At 46.9% G+C, this 14178-nt stretch overlaps 1 protein-coding gene across 1 annotated transcript; it reads right to left on the reverse strand.

The window, feature by feature from the left end:
- Positions 1 to 1464: 1464 nt before the first annotated feature.
- LOC134487541 (uncharacterized) lies at positions 1465 to 6117 on the reverse strand. Its single transcript, XM_063289397.1, has 5 exons — positions 5959 to 6117; positions 5479 to 5604; positions 4779 to 4901; positions 2558 to 2716; positions 1465 to 1828 (listed from the first exon to the last, which is right to left on the reverse strand). Exons 1-5 carry the CDS (start codon positions 6115 to 6117, stop codon positions 1664 to 1666), a joined length of 732 nt encoding a protein of 243 aa, XP_063145467.1. The 3' UTR covers positions 1465 to 1663.
- Positions 6118 to 14178: the final 8061 nt, after the last annotated feature.

A 14178-nucleotide genomic window follows, 5' to 3' on the forward strand; every position in this document is an offset into this window, starting at 1 on the left:
TTCACAGCCTCCTTTGACTGAAGAGCTCCCTGAATGGTCTTTGGCCAGTTTCTTTCAGTCCAACCTACCTCACAGGCTTGCTTTAATGAGAATTAAAACTATGGAAGATCTCCCATGTAATGTGCCTTGAGAAAGGCCTCTTATTTATTCATAAATGCAATGAATAAATAGGTGGATCTCTGGTAGTTTGAAAATTGGCTTCCTAATTCTTCCTGTAAACAAGAGAATATGATTGCAAGAGAATCTGACTGTTGGAACAAATGCACAGGTGTATCCTTTCAAAAATTTGTTTCAAAATTCAAAGCAAAAAATGCATTCCATTCATGAAAACCAAGATGTTACAAAAAATATTACAGATAAAATTATAATGAGTGATTAACTATGTGCCATCAAGTTGGTGTTGACTCTTAACAACCACACAGATAAATTTCCTCCATTAAGATCTGTCCATTATTATAAGTATACACAAGTGAAATTCAGGTGGGGGAAAAGCAAAAGCACACCGCATAATCCAAAATAAGGTTTTACCCTGCAAAAATTACAGCATCATAATAAACTACGGAATTGCGCAACACTCCAGATTCAAAAGGTGGCTCAGTGTGTGCACAGGGACACACCTAACCCTAATGCAACTGTGTCTTTTCCTGGGTTTGTGCAATTCCAGGAAAAGGTGTGTTTAGTGAGGTATTCCCAGTATGTGCTACATCCCCACCCATGCACTTTCCAAATCACAGTTTGCCTTTTAAGTTCAGATTGCTTCACAGATCTAATAAACTTGATTTTTATAAGAAAAAAAGTAATAGTAGCCATGAAATGAAGTGGCCATATGTAATGATTATGACAAGCAAAATTAGCTATTTTATTTTTTATTATCTTAAACTCTTATACTGCTACATAAACTACCAGTACCATTTATTAAGTATGGCTCCTTCGAAAATTTGGTTTTACAGCAGAGTAGCCCAAATGGATGAAATCAAGACTTAGAAGTAGCTAATCCATAACAAAGCTTGGAGAGGTTCTAATAGATGTTGATGGAAGTTGGAAAGATCCAGATAGAATAATACAGAAGAGAACTGAAATAAAGATTGAATTTCCATTAGAAAATATAATACAAGCAATGAACTAAAACTTAAAAAAAAATCCTAATATCAACTGTTTAGGGACCAAATAGCCTAAACTAAAAAACTAATTTGAGGTGAAGTCTAGACTGGCCTGAAATCTGCAATCAAGACACAGTCAAAGGAACAACGTCTTACCTGCTTTTTCAGAGAAGGCAAAAGGAAGCCATAGTCCAAAATGCCTTTTTATTAAGAAAAAGTTAAGAACCAGACCACAACGATCAAGCAAAAGTATTAAAAGGTGGGGAGTGGGCGGTCTACAGACGCCTCCAAACGTCCTGCCTTTAGGTTATTTTCCCCTTGTCTCACTAAATATTCGGTTCTGTATCGTTTTTTCTAATGGACTGGTTAATATATAAAAAGAGGTTAAGCAGCAGACCCAACCTAGATGTCGTGGGGGCGGGAGGGGAGAAGAGCCTACAAGGAAATTTAAGCACCAGAGCAAAAGCGGGAGAATCAGCCCGGCAGGCAGGAGAAATCTGCTAGATTCTTTTAGATCCTGCTACTAATAAATGAGCGATCCTGAGTCACAGCCTTGCCTGACTCTACAAACCAAGCTTGCAGCATCTCTGGCAACGACGACGATAACGGCTTGTACACGAACACCTTCTTCCTAACAGCTTCTTGGTTCCGTTGCTGGATATTAGACAAGGCTTTGCAAATTTTCCAGAATGCTGCTTGCCCAGTTTTCTTGTGTAGGTGAGAGCCAGCTGTTGAAATAATCATCACCATCAGATTAGAGCCATTAGCTTAAAAGAGAGGAAATAAATTGAGAGACAGACAGAATGGCTGCAAGGTGTGTATACAGGCTTACAGTAGGCTCACCCTATGCCTGGTCTGACAGGATTGTCCTGGTTTTGCACTCCAATCCAGGCATCCCTGCCAGTTTACAAAAAAATATCCTGGAAAGTAGGATTTAACTGCTTGAAAATATGGTAAGTCTAGCTGGAAAAAAAAAGTCTTGCCTGAGGCAGGAGATGGGAGGGGGAGCAGGTATACAGGGAAGCTCTGCCTTTTTCTTTGGTGCAGCCTCGGGAAGCCAAAGGACCCCTTAGAGGCGGGGTCTCTCCATCAGCTGTTACAATTTAAAAAAGAAGATGGTGTGGAGTTACCTGAGCTTAAAATGTGTGGCTTGGAGAGCAGAGCCTGGAGTGGGTTGCAAACAGAACAAGGGCATCATCTCCGTATCTACCATGCCCCAGGACATTATAATGACCACTTGAGCCACACAGGTGAAGTGCGTTACTCCCAAAAGGACCGAAGCAGGCGTGTACTTTGCGTTAACGCTGGACTGAAAGCGGCTGAGCAGAAACATGAGTCTGCAGGATTGGAACCTGCTCAAAATGGAGACGGGGATTCTTTGCGTTGAAGGAAAAGTCTGCGGTGGTCATTAGCCTTTGGCTAGCGTGAGCAGGCAGTGCAGACTGTCCAGGGCTCACCTGGTCTTTCCTTGAAGGGCCGTAGCGTGCGTGGCGCTGTTTCTTGTGCTTGGGCATCTGCTGGACGGCTGGTGCTTGGGAAAAGCCTTGAGACGCGTGGTGTGGATCAGCTGAATCGGGATGCGAGCTGTCGGTCGTGCGGTTAAGTTCCTCGCTGGTCTGAGAGAACAGTGGAGTTAGCACATCACCTTTTGTTTAAAAGGAAGCGTACTTGTGGCATATTTGCCTGATCCCTTCAGACGCTCTTACCATTCCTATCTCAACACCCGGCAGAAGAAGTCTGGCTAGCTGCATCTGGGAAATGGGAAATGTTTCTTTACAAGACATGGTCCCAGACACCCAGTAAAAGTAATCTTCAGGCCTATTTTACTTGCTTGTTCACAGGTTTGCTGTTCTGGTGTCTTTACACTGCGCTTTATAGCGTGGATAGCGAAGGTGATCAGAATGAAGCTTATTAGCTGTTTCAGGCTGATGTGGGCACGTTCCTTCCCTCTAGTCTCTGATCATTATTGGAGAGCCAGTTTGGTCTGGTGGGTAAGGCAACGGGCTAGAAACCAGGAGACAGAGAGTTCTAGTCCTGCCTTGGGCATGGAAGCAGGCTTTTAGCAAGCTATTGGTTAAACAGAGCAACTGACTGGCACACAGCAAGGCAGTTTCTGAATAACTGTTTTGGTGCAGAAGGGCAATTTTTCATTTTAATTTGGTGGGGGGAGGGGGTTCATCTATAACAGCCAGTTTGGTCTAGTGATTAAGGTGCTGGGCCAGAAAGCAGGAGGCTGTGAGTTCTAGTCCCGCCTTAGGCATGAAGCTGGCTGGGTGCCCTTGGGCCAGTCCCTCTCTCAGCCCAAGAGCCAATCAGGCGCGGTAGGAGAGTTCTAGTCCCGCCTTAGGCATGAAAGCCGGCTGGGTGCCCTTGGGCCAGTCCCTCTCTCAGCCCAGGAGCCAATCAGGCGTGGTAGGAGAGTTCTAGTCCCGCCTTAGGCATGAAGCTGGCTGGGTGCCCTTGGGCCAGTCCCTCTCTCAGCCCAGGAGCCAATCAGGCGCGGTAGGAGAGTTCTAGTCCCGCCTTAGGCATGAAAGCCGGCTGGGTGCCCTTGGGCCAGTCCCTCTCTCAGCCCAGGAGCCAATCAGGCGTGGTAGGAGAGTTCTAGTCCCGCCTTAGGCATGAAGCTGGCTGGGTGCCCTTGGGCCAGTCCCTCTCTCAGCCCAGGAGCCAATCAGGCGTGGTAGGAGAGTTCTAGTCCCTCCTTAGGCATGAAGCTGGCTGGGTGCCCTTGGGCCAGTCCCTCTCTCAGCCCAACTCACCTCACCTCACAGGGTTGCTGTTGTGGGGAAAATAGGAGGAGGAAGGAGTATTTGGTATGTTCACCGCCTTGACTTATTTATAAAAATAACGGGATTGATCTATTGATCGATCGATCCTGCCATTTTGATGTTGTCTCCCTAAAAACTGGGTGTGCCAATGGTCTAGCAGAGCTGTGAAATGGGGATAGACTGCTCAGGTAAGAGGATGGAAGTTCAAGGCTGAAATAATGAAGCACTGGACGCATGCACACCCCTGCCAGTTGCCTCCCAAAATAGCATAAAGAAATCTGGAAATTGGCATTTGTAGCCCCTGGATGATTTGGGGCCAGTCACTCAGCCTGACCTACATCATGGGATTGTGGGGGAAATAGGAGAAGGGAATGCTGTGGATACAGCTTTGAACTCCAGATAAAAGGCGGGACTTTGATACGTAAATAAGGAAGGAAAGGAAATTCTAACTAAAACTTGGGATTCAGCTCCCTTCGTGACTCCCGTTTGTTTAAAAAGAAAACAATTCGACTTGGGTTATGACGGAATGGGGTGTAAGAGAAGGAGCAAAGAAATGAGGCTAGAAGAGACAGAAGAAGCCTAGAGCCGAGCCCGCCCTAATCTCGCTGAAACACCATTGACAGATGTTTTCCCTTCTGGTTCCCTTCTGGGTTCAGATCAACCGTCTTGCTTGTTGCATGCTGCAGATGCAAAATCGGGAAAACCCTGTTCAGCTCAGAACAGTCAAAAGAGGTAAAACTGGCAGAAGGAGCTGCAAATTTTACGCTGTTATCTGGGAGGAGGGCCCTTCAATTCACCAGAGGAAGAAGGCCTGCTTTCTAAATTGTAACGGATGCCTGTGCATTGGCATGCGAAGGTTTTTCTCCAACAAGCCTGGGCGCCCATTGAAGCTCCCGAGTTTGCTTACCAAATCACTGAAGTGGTTCGTGGCCCTCCAGTAGGCCTGATCCTCCTCATCAGCCTCACGGTTGTGCTGCTCGATCAACTGCAGATTCCTCTCCCTTGTGGCTCTCCGGGAGGGCTCTTCCTCCTGCAATGAAGCCAAGAATTCGGCTTGCTATGTTCCTGCCCACCTCAGACCGTCGCCTGCGGACTGAAGAACGGCTTAAATCCCGGGTCCACGGAATGGATCTGCCGGTGGTAAGATTAGTGAAACAGGACTATGCTGGCACCAATGGCCAGCAGGAGAGTAGAAAGCCTCTGAGGACGCACTGGGTGTTTCCCCGTGCTGTGCTCACCTGGGGGTAAGTACGAGGTGAGTCCCAACATCTATGTCCTCTGCAGGCTGGAGCCAAAACAGCATGGGTTAAAAAAATACCATAGGCCCCTGGGAAAAGCCCACCATAGTCTGAAAAAGGTAGCCGCCAAAGGGAAGACAGCCCTAGTTTGCTCTGAAACATCTGTCTGGGTGCCATTGGAGCCAGATGTTTTTTCTTCCTCAAAGCTAGTTCTCTTCACCAATCGTTCAGATTCTTAAAACAGAAGTGTCTTCAAGGGTAGTGAGATCATTCTGCATGATCTCTGAAGCGCTAAGCTGCTGTTGCCTTAGAATTACTGGACCCTAAGTCAGACATTAATCTCTTTGGGACCAAAACCAACCCACTCACTTTGCCGTAGGTCCTCTTCCAGCCTCTCCAGGCTTCTTCCAGGGCTGAATCTTGTGCGACGGAGAAAGTCCTCAGGGAAACCAGCCAGGTCAGCACCGTCACCCAGCTCAAGGGCATTGCTGTCTTCTACAAAGGCAAAGAAAGCTCTCGTTACATTTTTGAATCAGCCACGTCCCCCAGTATCACCAAGTAAATCCCTGCCATGAAAAAAATTGTCTGCCTGTTGGCTGGCCTCCAAAAAGTACCTTTTTCAGTGTCTTCTATTCACACAGTCCTTTTCCGAACACCTTCTCATTTCCTGTAGAAGTAAGTATTTCGCTTTATCCTTTGCAGCTCGGTGCTGTGACTGGATCCACGGAGAGACTTTGAGCTGTGAAGTTTGCCTTCTGCGTGGGAACTTTTGCTCCCTGTTTAAAAGGACTCTCTTAATGAGACTCTGGAGGGTTTCTGAGGGTCCCTGCGTGGCCTGATTCAACCTACCTGGCATAGGAGGAAGGACATGCGGTTTAGGGCTGCGCGGTTTCTGGCTATATCACCAAGTTCAATCTGCTGAGAACGGGAACGCCAGGAGGAGTGTGTTAGGGCAGCCAATTGTTCGTTGCCGTTGTTGGCCAGCTGCAAGTCCTCTCCCCATCGCATTGGAATATTTCTTGGAAGTTGGACTGAGAGAAACACAACTTTCCCGGCTTCCTCCTTGTTCACATAACAGGAGTGAGTGGACTTGCCAGCATCCTGTTTTCCTTCCCCGGCCCTAGTCCAATGAGTCAGTGGTTTCTCCACCTTGTGACAGGAGCTGCAGCTGTGAGAATGGGAAGGAAAAGAAATATGACACAGGGTGGGGGATAAAGTGATATCTGGTGAGGGGAAAGAGCGAATGACAGATGGAAAGCCTGAGTAAATAACCTTTGTGGAGTGAGGAATTAAAAGGAAGTTCAGAGGGTTGGAGAAGACACTCCTCTTCCTTCTGAGGGAATGGACCCAGCACGGATCTTTGGAGGAGACCACAAACTCCAGGAGGGGATCTATATATGTGGTCAGTAAGAGTCAACGTCTGGATGGCACATAATCAGTCAATGCTAGTTTGCGCAGCAGGAGAATCTGGTGGTTTCAAAATCCTTTGTGCGTACCAGGACTCCAACCCAACCCAAGCTCAGTGACCTGCATTTGAAAGAGGGACCAGCCCAGCTAGCAGCTGACAAGCACTGGGGTGGGGTGAGGATCGCATGGAGGAGGAGGAGGAGAAAGCATCGTTCCAGCTTCATAGTGCAGTCCCCCCAGCGCCAAACAGTTGTTAATTAGATTCGGTTTAAACATACATTGGAAGCTTTCAAAGCTTAGGTCTCTGATTTTATGGAAGAGCTGATTGTGGGATCAAGGCCTGATGAGAACATGGGGCACATCACTGCTAGATCGTGTCTCAGTTCACCTGGGCAGCATTTTCTCCCACAGTGGCCCACCAGATGCATCTGGGGAGCCCACAAACAGAAGATCACGGCAGACGTCTCCTGCTGTTGCTTTGTAGAGTGGACTGTCCCCATTCCTGCAGACAGCATCCTGGGTTCCAGGCTTGTTACCCTCAGTAGTCCTGTCCTCTAGGAACTGCTGTAGTCTCCTTGGGAGGATTGATTGCTTCATGAAGAAACACTTTCTCTCTCCACTTTTAAATCTTTTACTGGTCAATGTCCAACAGAAGAGAATATATATGTAGCTCAGGGTTAAACTATACAGCCCTTGGTGCTCTCTGAGCTTGGCTGTTTGCTTGCAGACGTCTCATCACCCGACTAGGGAACTACATCAGTGCTCATTGTTACCTAACTGATGTTACCTAGTCCGGTGATGAAATGTCTGCAAGCAAACAGCCAAGCTCAGAGAGCACCAAGGACTCCACTGGTCAATGTACTTGGGTGGCCTGCAGTTCCAGGGTTATGGGAGACGGAGGAAAACTTCTCCATGTTCACCATTTCTGTGCCACGCATAATTTTATAAGCCTCAACTGGACCTCCTCACAAGGGAATTTTCTTTAAGCAAACCCATTGCGTCCTGTCCTCCAGTTCACGTCCCGTAATCATCTTGGTTGCTCTTTTCTGCACCTTCTCCAGCTTGATCCCCCTTCATTTCCGGTGACCACAACAGAACACAGTATTCTGGGTGTGGCTGCACCATAGATTTTATAGGGGCATTATAATGTCAGCTGATTTATTGTCTAGACTTTTTCTAAAGATCGCTAGCATGACATTTGGCCTTTCTATGGCCACTACACATTGTGGAGATGATTTCATTGATCTATCTACAACAGGGGCCCTCAAACAATTCAGCTCATTGACCCCTTCCTGAAGTTTCAGATTGTTCACAGCCCTCAAACATTTAAAATATGAAAACAATTTAATAAATACTACTTTTATTAATAGCACTATGAAGAATAACAACAGCAGCAGCTCAAGGCCACTCTTGCTGGCAGCTGACCACCCAACCCTGGGTAACGTCATCTCCCCGTTAGCCACCTCACCTTCAGGATTAGGGACTGGCATGGATCTCTATGGAGACCCCAAAAGAGTGACTCCACTTGCCCGTCCGTCGTTTATTGACCTCCTATTGACCCCCCTGACATTTACTGACCCCCCTTTGACCCCAGACATTTAATGGCCCCTTGGATAGACCCGTCAACTTTTGGACAGATGGCAGCCTTCCATGCCTGGGAATTGAGGACACCATTCTCCAGATGCAAGCAGAATAAAGGCAGTGGGGATTTGCAGTGGGGATACCCAAACCTATGCCTGTTTAATTTTCTGCTGCCTTGGGGACGGGATCTCCGATGCACAGTAATTCAGTTTTAAATTAATCTCAGATGTGCATTCTTTTCCTTCGCTAAGAACACAAGCGTGTTCCAGAAAGCCAGTATAAGGGTCAGGCCTAATTAAACAAAAAAAGGAAAACTGAAATAGAAATAGTACGCATAGACCGAGAGGTATGTTGGGGAGAAAACTTGCAAGTAATTTACGATTCCTCTCCCCCCTCAGCTGTAGCGCAGCAAGGTTGATCCCAGTCCCTTTGTCTACTCAGCCGGATCATGAAGCCAATGTCGGTCTCCACAAATAATTTATTTGTGAGGGTGGGCAGAGCCTGTTCGGGCACACAAAGGAACTCTAGCAATGCTCTCAAGGTGAAAGACCCCCTCCCAGGAGACTCACATTACAGGCTACTGATTGCAAGACAGGCGTCAAACAGCTTCATACTCGGGTATAGATGAAGTCGTGGTAAGAGAGCTTATAGATATAGGTACCGGTACAGGTATAAATATAGATTATAAATATAGAGAGAGTCCTTGCTTAACGACCACAACTGGGCCTGGCATTTCGGTTGCTAAGCGAAGTAGTCATTAAGCGAATCTGACCTGATTTTACGAACGTTTTTGTGGTTGCTAAGCAAATCACCATGGGCTTTAAGCAAGCCACATGGTCGTTAAGTGAATCCCATGGTCCCTCATTGATTTTGCTTGCCAGAAGCCAGCAGGGAAGGTCAAAAATGACGATCACATGACCATGGGACGCTGTGACAGTCATACATGCGGACTGGTTGCCAAGCGCCCAAATCATGATCACGTGACCATGGGGGAGCTGCAGTGGTCATAAGTGTGAGGATCAGTTGTAAGCCAGTTTTTTCAGCACTGTTGTAAGTCTGAACCATCACTAAACAAGTGGTTGTCAAGTGAGGACGACCTGTAGATACAGTTAGAGAGATATAGATAGATGAAGTCATGGTAAGAGAGCCACCCTGATAATTAAGCAGTGTCAGGGTCAGCCTCGCTTCGCAATAAGACACAGACTCACTTAATGGGTATTAAGGATTTCTGGTTTATTGGAATGATAGCTGACAGAACGAAAAACGGGAACGGGGTTGGTGGTGTGGAGGTGCCCCTTTTATACCCTCTTGTATTGCCCCGGGCTTCCCCACCCTGCTTTGTCCCGATCCCTCTTGATGGGACCCTTGATGGCTGCCTGGGCGTTTTCCCGGTGTCTTCCTTTGTCTCCCAGCGTCGGTTGTGTCCTCCGGGGCACCAGGTGCAGCTTATCTCCGTTCCTCTGACGCCCTTCTTTTCAGCTGCCTATGGGTTCATGGGTGTGGGTGCTTTTGGGTGCTTGTGTTAATCCCTGGTTTGATTATCTCCTTCCTCTATTTCTTAATGATCATGATCTACGTTGTGAGGCTCTTTGTGCCTTGCAACGAGGTCATGACAAGCAGACTCTCGAGGACCCGTACACTACTACGGTCTACAGTGCAGAAGAGAGAGATTTTTCCAAGATCCTGCAGCTCTTTAACCTTTTTAAAAGAATTCTGTCTCTCTTCGCTGCATTTAGGACAAAGCCAAAATCAGGCCAAAATCAGGAAAAGCATCTTCGGACCAGGCCAAAATCAGGAAAAGCATCTTCGGCAGTAAAGAGGGAAATGGACTCACCACGATCACACTTACGCTGTTAAGCAAACTAGAAACTAGCCTCAAATTTCAAGCTCTCTTGCCTTGCAAAATTTCTCACCTGTGCCACCTACAACCTTGCTCCCTTTTAACTCCCTCAGCTGCTCTTTAGGAAACGGGCTGCTTAACGCCTGGAGAATGCGGGTTGGCATTTGAGGGCAGGAGGAAGTCGGGTTTCGCTCTGGTGCACATGAAAGGAGCTGAGTGAGTCAGAGGGCAAAGGAAACACTTGAGGTGGGAGTGGCTGGGATGGATGAGTGTACAAAGAGGGAGGGGTTCTGCATGTTCAAGGTGGATTTGTTTATTTACCTGAAGCCTATCAAGTCTTTGCAGGACTCGAGTTCCCCAGAACCCAGTTTGGGAAAACTCATGCTAAATCCTTTCCCAGAAGCGAAGAATGTCCCAGTTCTTTAATAACAGCTACCATGCAGTGAAACAGAGCTGCAAGACAGGTGTCAAACAACTTCATACAAAGCAAAAATGAGGAGGCAGGTTTTATCGGGGAGCCACAAAGGCCAGGTATCCCTGATTTTTCCAAATGAGCACATAATCATGCACAAGTCAAAGCATCTAGAAACAGTGCAGATGAAGACAGGCATCTGTCTTCATACTGAAACAAACCAACAAGCGTAAATCTCAGCAGTCGGAGCACAAATGCCAGGCAGAAGTTTGCCAGTGCCAACAAGGAGGTAAAGGGGGTAGCCAGCTGCATGCCTACCTTCGGGCATAATGAAGGCAAAACCATCTAGCTACAATTCGAATTTTGTGGTGGTGTTTCTTCCAGGTCAACTCAGGGCTTCATCGCTGAGATTGTGAGGCCACAACCATTGTGAGCTGCTGCTTCATTGCTATCAGCAGGAAGGAGTGAAAAGGCAGCAGGGTTATGGGAAGAAGAATGAGTGATAGTAATTGTAGGAGTCTGAATCCAGAAAAGATGAGGTTTGTGTTGGCAGATTGTTGAGAAAGCCTTTGGCCCAGGAGAGATCAGAAAAGTCACACACCAGGCATTTCTATAAAAATAATTTTATTTACAGAAAGCAAAACATATTCAAAAGTCTTGGGCTCTCAGTGAGAGCAGCTTGACTCTCTACATGTCTGCACAGTAAGGAAAACAGAAACTAAAACAAGTCCCGGCACTTTCCTCCCCCCAGGTGCTGCAACCATTAACACGTGAAAAGGAGACAATTGAATTCAACCTCTTCACCCGGCCAAAAGGATTAGTTACCATAGCAACCTTAATCTGTAGTAGAAAACATTAACAGTTTGTGCAGATGCACAGCAGAAATGGGTTGAGGATGAGCTAACAGCATAGCGCAGCAACAATGAGGGATTTCCAAGCACCAACAAATAACTTTTTTCAAAGTAGCACTGCTGTTGGCTCACAAGCAAGGTGGGTATGACTGGACCACTAGATCAAGTCTGTAGGAAGAGTGCCCCATTGGTCTATGACAATCATCGTAAGTCCCTGTAACTGTCCCCTTGCCTTTATGAATGTAAAGCCAAAATGGCAAATTACAGTCGGGCAGACCCAACTCAGGACTGTTGGTTAATGCCTTCTGTAATTGGCCAGAAGCTTTCTCAGTTTCTTCAATCCATCGGAAGGGAACGCTGTGGGAAAGCAAGGCATTTAATGGGGCTGCTAGGACTCCAAACTCCATAATCCACATGTGGCTGTGCCCAACCAAGCCGAGAGAATTTGGATACAGAGTTTGGCGGAGTAACATTGAGAATGGCTTGACTTCATCCTGGAGCTAAATGCCATAGTCCACCTGGTAACGAATGTCCCAGATTATTAAACTGAGTTCGGCAGAACATATTGGCTTCATGTCCCTGGCCGCCGAGAAATGAAAGGAGAGCAGCAGAGCTCCCTTGACAGGAAGCCAGTAGCCCAGAGCCTCAGGATATTGCCCTGCACCTTGCGGGACTTACAATATCCCTGGGAAGCCCATGTCTAAGGATCTTGGATGCCCTACGGGAATTGGGTCTCTGGATGTACCAGAACAGGGAAGAAGACAGAACATAACTCCATTACTGTGGAGAGTGACATCCGCCACTGTGTTAAGACAAAATGGTGGAAGGATTGGCAACAATAGGAAAAATAGGGTCAACCATCGTGTCAATTTCATGCAGATCTTGCTCCTGTTTCGTGCCGCCTCAAGGCTGGGTGGAGAGCACTTTTTATTCAGGAGTGAGAAGTCTGTCTGAGCCACAAAGAGCATGAGACCGTTTGGTTCCTGGTCATCTGAAGCGAGGAGGTGGCAATAAGGTTCCCAAATACGCTGCTTGTACAAGGTTCCTTGAAAACCTCCAGTGATGGAGCCCCCATGACCCCAGTTCGGGGTTTGGGGGAGTGCATACTTCTTTTGATGAAAACTTCTAGCAGCTACCAGTTTCCCCATCTCATCCAGGTCATCCAGATGCAGAACAAGAGAAGTCCCAACACTCACCCACATTCACACATTCCTTCCCCGCTTCTCCCAAGCCAGGTAGTGGCAAAGCCAGGGACATAATGGGCCAGATTCCAGAATCAGCAGGAGACCTCAAGGTCCATGCCCAGAGTCCATGTCCCAAAGTGGTGACCCCTGACTGCTGGCTATTTTTATCTCCCTCCTCTGGATACTTATATCTACAGGTCTGGTTCCTGCTTCTAACCCAGCTGTGTCCCTGACCAAAGGAAGAACTCAGTGGGAGAAAAGTAGGGGTTAGGTCTGCTGAAAAAAGAAGGCGCGAACTTAGGAACTCAAGAACGGCCATAGAGAAAACCAAGCCCATCCTAGTCTGCATTTTCTGTCTCACAGTGGCCAACCAGATGCCTCTGGGGCGCTTGCAAGCAGTCAGTGGAGCTGTTACTATCTCCCGCTGTCAATCTGCAACTGGGGTTTGCAGCCATGCTCCCCCAAAAGTCCCAAATATTTTAGCCTTTTCTCCTAGGGAAGATGTTTGAGCCAATCGTTTTGACTGACATCTTCTGGGCTTCCTCCAGCAATATAATCTCCCTTTCCAAATGGGGCGATCAGAACTGGGCAGGAAGGGCACCCTGCATGAAGTGCATTGTTTTAATTGTGCCCTGTGCCTTAAAAGGTCTTGGAAAAATAACATAATGGGAAGGAGTGAGAAAATAAAAAGGGGATGATTTGGCTTGCATGTTAGCTGTCCTCTGCTACAGGGAAGTGGCTTTTAATGAACATTTTTGTGAACCTTTGAGGATGCCATGCTGTGGCATTCAATTTATTTTTCTGTGTCTTTCCTCCCCGCTCCCCCCATGGCATCAAGCAGGGAGCGCCTTTCTGCAAATAATGGACATCAGTTGAAGCTTTTGTCAGTCACGGAACTGTCAAAACAGACCCGTCAACCTGTCACACCTTCCCAAGATTTTGAAAAGAGTTAATATTCTAAACAGAGCAAACACAGATGCTTTATTGCTGTGGATCGTGAAAAGAGAGGCTGCAGCAACAGTGAATTTTCATACAGATCTTCGGCTTAACCCTGCAAGGGAATCATTAACCAAGCCTGTTCCCCTCTTCCTTTGTCTTACGATGCCCGCCCCCCAGTCCAGAAGCCAACTAATAGATAGAGGGCTCCTTTCTGCATCCCGCTTCAAACAACAGGGATTTTATCTTTTTAATGTGTGGTTGGAAGAAGTGTGAGTTACTAACATTCCTTTTGGGCCCTCCCAGAATTGCTGGAGCCAAAAATTCCAAGCCTTTTGTGCCTTCAAACTTAAAGACGCTTAAGAAAGCCATTTGGCTTAAATGCAGCATTGTGAATGGGCTTTGCTCCTTGGCTTCCAACGGAGGTTTCAGATGTGGATATTTAGCAGGGAACACTTTCTTGAAAAACACTGTACAGGTCGTCCTCGTTTAGCGACCACAATTGGGACTGGCAACTTGGTCATTAAGCAAAGCAGTCACTAAGTGAAACCGACTGTGCTTATGATCTGACTTCAGTTTTCCTTTGCTTTACAGACCTGCAAAGGTCATCAATGTGAGGATAGGTCGCAAAGTTACTTTTTTTTTCACCGTCATAACTATGAACAGTCACTAAATGAGGCAGTCATTAAACGAGGACTGTATTTATTTGTCTGTATTAAACTTCTTATGAATGCACAGATGCAAAGTCAGACCATAAACTTGGTGTCCTTAGCAAAACTGACCCAGCCGCAGCTCCTCTATTCGTCATTTTGGTCCTTGAGGCACACACACACACACACACAGAGCCCCAAATCCACA

This window comes from Candoia aspera, chromosome 1 (genome assembly GCF_035149785.1).
Source record: "Candoia aspera isolate rCanAsp1 chromosome 1, rCanAsp1.hap2, whole genome shotgun sequence".
Taxonomy (NCBI): Eukaryota; Metazoa; Chordata; class Lepidosauria; order Squamata; family Boidae; genus Candoia; species Candoia aspera.

What these genes read in the sequence shown, in the direction of transcription:
- LOC134487541 (XM_063289397.1), bottom strand. Translation starts at nt 6,117, where the DNA reads ATGCGATGGGGAGAGGACTTGCAGCTGGCCAACAACGGCAACGAACAA. An exon ending in GGAAGAGGACCTACGGCAAA is followed by an intron (nt 4,902 to 5,478) that starts GTGAGTGGGTTG and finishes GCTTCATTGCAG; the next exon opens with GAGGAAGAGCCCTCCCGGAG. An exon ending in GCCCTTCAAGGAAAGACCAG is followed by an intron (nt 1,829 to 2,557) that starts GTGAGCCCTGGA and finishes TTATTTCAACAG; the next exon opens with CTGGCTCTCACCTACACAAG.